The 6,192-nt window shown below is 46.2% G+C and overlaps 2 protein-coding genes across 3 annotated transcripts in view; both read right to left on the reverse strand.

The window, feature by feature from the left end:
• The window catches only part of LOC308135077 (uncharacterized protein), a gene marked incomplete at both ends in the record, with an annotated part of 30,411 nt that extends 24,691 nt beyond the window's left edge, over positions 1 to 5,720 (reverse strand). Inside the window, 3 exons of the mRNA XM_080502950.1 lie at positions 820 to 882; positions 4,506 to 4,559; positions 5,649 to 5,720. Of these exons, the coding sequence (XP_080359076.1) occupies positions 820 to 882; positions 4,506 to 4,559; positions 5,649 to 5,720 (189 nt within the window). The remainder of the gene's footprint in view (positions 1 to 819; positions 883 to 4,505; positions 4,560 to 5,648) is intronic.
• Positions 1 to 6,192, reverse strand: part of LOC308135371 (uncharacterized protein) — a 432,222-nt gene that overhangs the window by 221,474 nt on the left and 204,556 nt on the right. The gene's annotated exons all lie outside the window — the stretch shown is intronic.

Here is a 6,192-nt window from a genome sequence, read left to right on the forward strand (position 1 = left end):
CCTGCGTAGAATTCACACGACAGGTTATAGCGTCTTTTATTTATCCAGTTCACCTTTTAATTTTTTAGAGAAAAACAATATAGAAACTATAAAACTGTCATAAAACAGTGATATTTCCGGTGATTATATATGAAGAAATGGGAGAAAGGACTTCCGGACTGAAGAATCTACTGGAACACAGACTGACATTTGTGTTTTCAATGAGAAGATGAGTTTTGTAAATGAAATAAAACCAGTGAGTTTGCATGAAGAGATTACATTGATACTTATTATATCATATATTTCATTTCATATTCATATTGCATGTACATATACATATATTTATACATGTGCAAGTACACTTACCATTGGTATTATTATTATTATTATTACAGATATATATATATATATATATAGTTATTTTATTGCTACCATATTGTTATTGTTATATTATTGCTACCATTATTAGTAGTACTATACATGAGTATTATACACTATTACACATTGTTATTATCTGTATTATTATTATTATTATTATATAATACCTACTTCTAATGGCTCTGCACCTTACTATTTATTTATCTTGCTTTTATCTCCTGCTTATTTCTAAGTGCCCATGTTCCTTCTGTGTTTTACTTTATGTCTTATACCCAGATATTTTTACTTTTTATTACTATTCTATTGCGTTTTATAATATTCGTATGTACCAGATTGCTGCAACAAGACAATTTCCCTTCGGGGATGGATAAAGTAATTATCTATCTCTGAGAGGCTCCGTCGTGTTTCTGTGGTGAAATTAGTAAAAAGATGTCCGCCGTTGGCGTGAAAGTGTCTCCTTACGTCGGTGCCGTTGCATCCTGGGCTCCCGGGGGCCCCTGGAGGCCCCTGCAGCCCGGGCTCACCCTGCAGAGCATGGAAACCACAGCAGTACACAAAAAAATCAGAGCCTGAATGTGACTTTCTGTTCACTAGATGTGTTTTTGCTGCCCCCTGTTGGGCACGTGTGGCTACGGCGGCGCTTGTTGTCATAGCAACCGCCTCAGCAACGTGTATGATTTTGTTCACGTCCATACGTGACGATAAAATGAAGTCAAAGTGTTTTGTTGGATTCAGAATCGTTCTCCGGTTTCCTGTCTGAGCCTGTGAAAACCGAACGCCGCCACCAGAGGGCGCCGTGCCGCTGCAGCAGGTGTTTCGTCGCAGGGATTCCGGATGTAGCAAAACTCACCGGTAAGCCGTGGTTCCCTTCACTTCCAGCGTTCCCTCGAGGGCCCTGTTCCAAAGCAGCAAATATTGTATTTTATTACATTTTTTTTTTTTGAGGCTTTAAGACAAAATCAAACGGAAGCTTGGAGAACGGTTCTGTTACCGGGTCTCCTTTCAGTCCCTGAGGTCCGGACGGCCCAGTGTCTCCCTGTCAGGAAGTGACGGCTGTGATTAATGTCGAGGAGGAGGAGGAGGAGGAGGAGGAGGAGGAGGAGGAGGAGGAGGAGGTCGGAGGAGGAGGAGGAGTAGTTCAGAGGAGGAGGAGGTCGGAGGAGGAGGAGGAGGAGGAGGAGTTCAGAGGAGGTCGGAGGAGGAGGAGGAGGAGGAGGAGTAGTTCAGAGGAGGAGGAGGAGGAGGAGGAGGTCGGAGGAGGAGGAGAGGGTGGAGGAGGTCGGAGGAGGAGGTCGGAGGAGGAGGAGGAAGAAGAGGACGAGGAGTAGTTCAGAGGAGGAGGTCGGAGGAGGAGGAGGAGGTCAGAGGAGGAGGAGGAGGAGTAGTTCAGAGGAGGAGGAGAGGGTGGAGGAGGTCGGAGGAGGAGGAGGAGGAGGAGGAGTAGTTCAGAGGAGGAGGTCGGAGGAGGAGGAGGAGGAGGAGGAGTAGTTCAGAGGAGGAGGTCGGAGGAGGTCGGAGGAGGAGGAGGAGGAGGAGGAGGAGTAGTTCAGAGGAGGAGGAGGAGGAGGTCGGAGGAGGAGGAGGAGGAGTAGTTCAGAGGAGGAGGAGAGGGTGGAGGAGGTCGGAGGAGGAGGTCGGAGGAGGAGGAGGAGGGAATTGGAGGAGGAGGAAGAAGAGGACGAGGAGTAGTTCAGAGGAGGAGGTCGGAGGAGGAGGAGGAGGTCAGAGGAGGAGGAGGAGGAGTAGTTCAGAGGAGGAGGAGAGGGTGGAGGAGGTCGGAGGAGGAGGAGGAGGAGGAGGAGGAGTAGTTCAGAGGAGGAGGTCGGAGGAGGAGGAGGAGGAGGAGGAGTTCAGAGGAGGAGGTCGGAGGAGGAGGAGGAGGAGGATGAGGAGGAGTAGTTCAGAGGAGGAGGAGGAGGAGGTCGGAGGAGGAGGAGGAGTAGTTCAGAGGAGGAGGAGAGGGTGGAGGAGGTCGGAGGAGGAGGAGGAGGAGGGAATTGGAGGAGGAGGAAGAAGAGGACGAGGAGTAGTTCAGAGGAGGAGGTCGGGGGAGGAGGAGGTCGGAGGAGGAGGAGGAGGAGGAGTAGTTCAGAGGAGGAGGTCAGAGGAGGAGGAGGAGGAGGAGGTCGGAGGAGGAGGAGGAGGAGTAGTTCAGAGGAGGAGGAGAGGGTGGAGGAGGTCGGAGGAGGTCGGAGGAGGAGGAGGTCGGAGGAGGAGGAGGAGGAGGAGTAGTTCAGAGGAGGAGGTCAGAGGAGGAGGAGGAGGAGGAGGTCGGAGGAGGAGGAGGAGGAGTAGTTCAGAGGAGGAGGAGAGGGTGGAGGAGGTCGGAGGAGGAGGTCGGAGGAGGAGGAGGAGGAGGGAGTTGGAGGAGGAGGAAGAAGAGGACGAGGAGTAGTTCAGAGGAGGAGGAGGAGGAGGAGGAGTAGTTCAGAGGAGGAGGTCAGAGGAGGAGGAGGAGGAGGAGGTCGGAGGAGGAGGAGGAGGAGTAGTTCAGAGGAGGAGGAGAGGGTGGAGGAGGTCAGAGGAGGAGGAGGAGGGAGTTGGAGGAGGAGGAGGTCGGTGGAGGAGGAGCAGTGGTGGATCCAGTCTTACCTCTCCTCCCAGCGGTCCGGTGTGACCGTCTGGTCCCTGATGGCCCTCCAGACCAGGGTCACCTGGAGGTCCTCGGAAACCTTTGTCTCCCTGTGTGTGTGTGTGTGTGTGTGTGTGTGTGTGTGTGTGTGTGTGTGTGTGTGTGTGTGTGTGTGTGTGTGTGTGTGTGTGTGTGTGTGTGTGTGTGTGTGTGTGTGTGTGTGTGTGTGTGTGTGTGTGTGCGCGCCAGACGAGGAGAAGAGGTAAACGATTACAGAAACATGGATACAAACATCATTTTAACATCTCAACTAACAACAAAAGAAGCTTCTGGGAATGTGGTTCATGTTGACTGATATATGTATATATGTATATATATGTATATTTATGTATATGTGTATGTATATGTATATATATATATATATATATATATGTATATATATACAATAACCTTTTTAAAATGTAAACTTTAAAGTTATTATTTCTTGTGTTGCAGCGTATAATTGGCGAAAATGTCAACATTTTCCACAAAGAGCCAATTATTGCTCCATAAAATGACTCCAACCTGAACATAAAGCTAATTTTATATTATATTATATTATATTATATTATATGATATGATATGATATGATTATATGCTACATAGGTTCTTCAGCCACTCTGTAGTGACTTCCTGAAGCTTTCACAAAATTATATATAAATAAGCATTTGATTTGTTTCATTTCTGCACCAGAGTCACTTTCAAAAAGATTCTTGTCTCTTGACTAAACAGACTAAATAGAAAGAGACAAACGTGTTGCAAGAACGGCTTAAAAAAGAGCTAAAATGTCAAAATAAAATTAGAAAAATGCTGAAAAAGGAAAAGTGAAACCGTAAAAACAGCTGGAAATGTAGTGAAATGTGAACCGGAACTGAAACACCATAAATGCAACACGAGTTTTTGTACGTATGCTAAAATCATATTATACGACTCCGCTTAAGTTTGTTTTGGTGTCAAGTCACAAAAATGGCTTTTTTATTTTCCATTAACAGTCTGGTAACGTTAATATTGTTAAATCTTCACTTTATGATTCTGTTTTATTGTTAGTTATGGCTTTAATTATTATTATATAGGTAACTTTTATCACATTTTATATAAACACATCCTATTAACAACCGAACCGTAGCAGAAGATTCATTTGGATTTGAAAGTTTCACTTTCTGCAGGATGTGGAATAAATAGTTTAACTGCTGTGGAGTAAATATTCATATTGATCCACTGCAGGTATATCGTCTGTTTATCTGCATCACCAGGTGGCTTAAGTGTGTGAGTTTAAGAGGAACACACACACACACACACACACACACACACACACACTCAAGCTCATGTTTAATTCGTTCTGATCCAATATAAACAGTTTTGCTCTGAATCGTCCAAACAGACGTGAAAATGCTCGCAGGTGAACGTCACGCGTTCCTTTCTGAAGTTAATCACTTGTGAAAATTGTACATTTTAAACAGTGGTGAGGAAATTATATTAATATAAACAATTGCGATGGAACCTTTTTGTCTTGAATGTGTTTGAATGAAAACCTCACCTTGCTGCCTTTCACTCCAGCACAGTGACATTTGGACTTCCCAGTGCACACACACTGCAAACAAGACCAAAGATTTATGTGTCAGTGTGAAATGATTACATGTAAAAAGCCTTTTTCCTTGTCGGTTGATAACGACCCTGCAAACAATCGGGGACGGGCAAAAACAAATTAAAACGTGAATTATGTGCTTGTCGATTATGTCAGCAGCTCATTCTGATGTGACTGAAGTTTATTTATTTACAGCGGCGCAACTGCTGCACCTTCCACATGTTGCTCTGCATAATGAAACGGAGCAATTTAACCAGAATAACATCGAATGTCCTTTTTTACTCAAAAGCGGAAGGGGAAAAAAATAAAAGCTGATTAAAAAGCAACAAATGCGTCTTTTTTTTGTGTGAAATTATAATCATGCATGAAAAAAAATTAATTGACCGTCTTGTAGATGTAGAAGATTCGTTTCATTACTTCACACCGGTTGTTTTTTTTTTTTTTTTTTTTTCCCTGGCTGAGTTTTCCTCATCGCCTTTGAACTTTGACCCTTTGACCCTTTGAAGTGCTTTCATAATATTATAACCTTTCTAATATGTGCACGTGGGGCATCGGTCGATTGAGGTGAAGGAAGTGTTAACCAAGCACAGGAATGCCTTTGTTTACATCTCTCCCTCGCATTCTACCCCCCCCCCCCTCCCTCCCCCCCCACACGATGCGACCGCCCACCAACATCGCGGCGAGGAACACATGTACACAGCGCGGTAAACACACAAACACAACGTCGCATCTCCGCCGGATCCCAGACGCACTTTGATAAACACACGAGTTCCAAACACACTTACGGCCTCGTATAACCGGAGCAGGAGAAGTAAACTGCAGGGACGACGGAGTCGCTGGGTTTCATTCATTCATTCATTCATTCACTGCGAGGTTGAGATAAAAGCGGTTTCCACTCAGTGTCAGATCAAAGGCAGGGAAAGAAAACAAAAGCACGTTTGATTTAGCGGGTTGCGGATAAACGTCTGCAGCGGCAGAACAAGAGTTCACAGTGGAACTGTGTCTCAGGCAGAAAGAAGTAAAATCAGTGGATTTATAAATAGTTTAAATGAAAGGATAAAAAAAAACAAAAAAAACAGATAAGAGACGTCTTACTTGTTTGCCGTCGGTCGCCGTCAGCGCCACGGCCAGCAGGACGAGGACCGCCACCGGCCCCAGGCTTCCCATCACGTCGTCGTCTTCAGCCTTCGCGGCAGACGCTCAGCATTATCACACGGCCTTTAAACGTGTGACTCTGCCGTCCGACTCGCAGCTCTGGTGGAGTCCAGAGTCCCCCCCCACCCCCACCCCCCACCCCTCCCCCACACCCTCCCACCCCCGGTCCAGAGAGGTTGTTTGGCCCGACCTTGAGGAGGTGGGCGGTCCGAACGTGGCGGCGGTGTCAAACCCCCCCGAGCCACTGAGCCTTCCTGCTCACGGACGGAGGCAGTTTGGGTTCTGACTCCGAGATGCTGCCGATTGAGATGCACTGAATCCTGCAAGAACCTCGTCTTTGCTCTGCGGTTCGGTGAGTCAGGATTGATTTTTACTAAAAAACACTATTTGGATGTGAAATCAATTGCATTGTGGGAGATTGTCACATTTTTTAAAGCATCTCTGCTTGGGTTTAATCCCTCGGTTCCGTGTCAGTTGATTGGGA

This window comes from Blennius ocellaris (assembly GCF_963422515.1).
Source record: "Blennius ocellaris genome assembly, chromosome: 10".
Taxonomy (NCBI): domain Eukaryota; kingdom Metazoa; phylum Chordata; class Actinopteri; order Blenniiformes; family Blenniidae; genus Blennius; species Blennius ocellaris.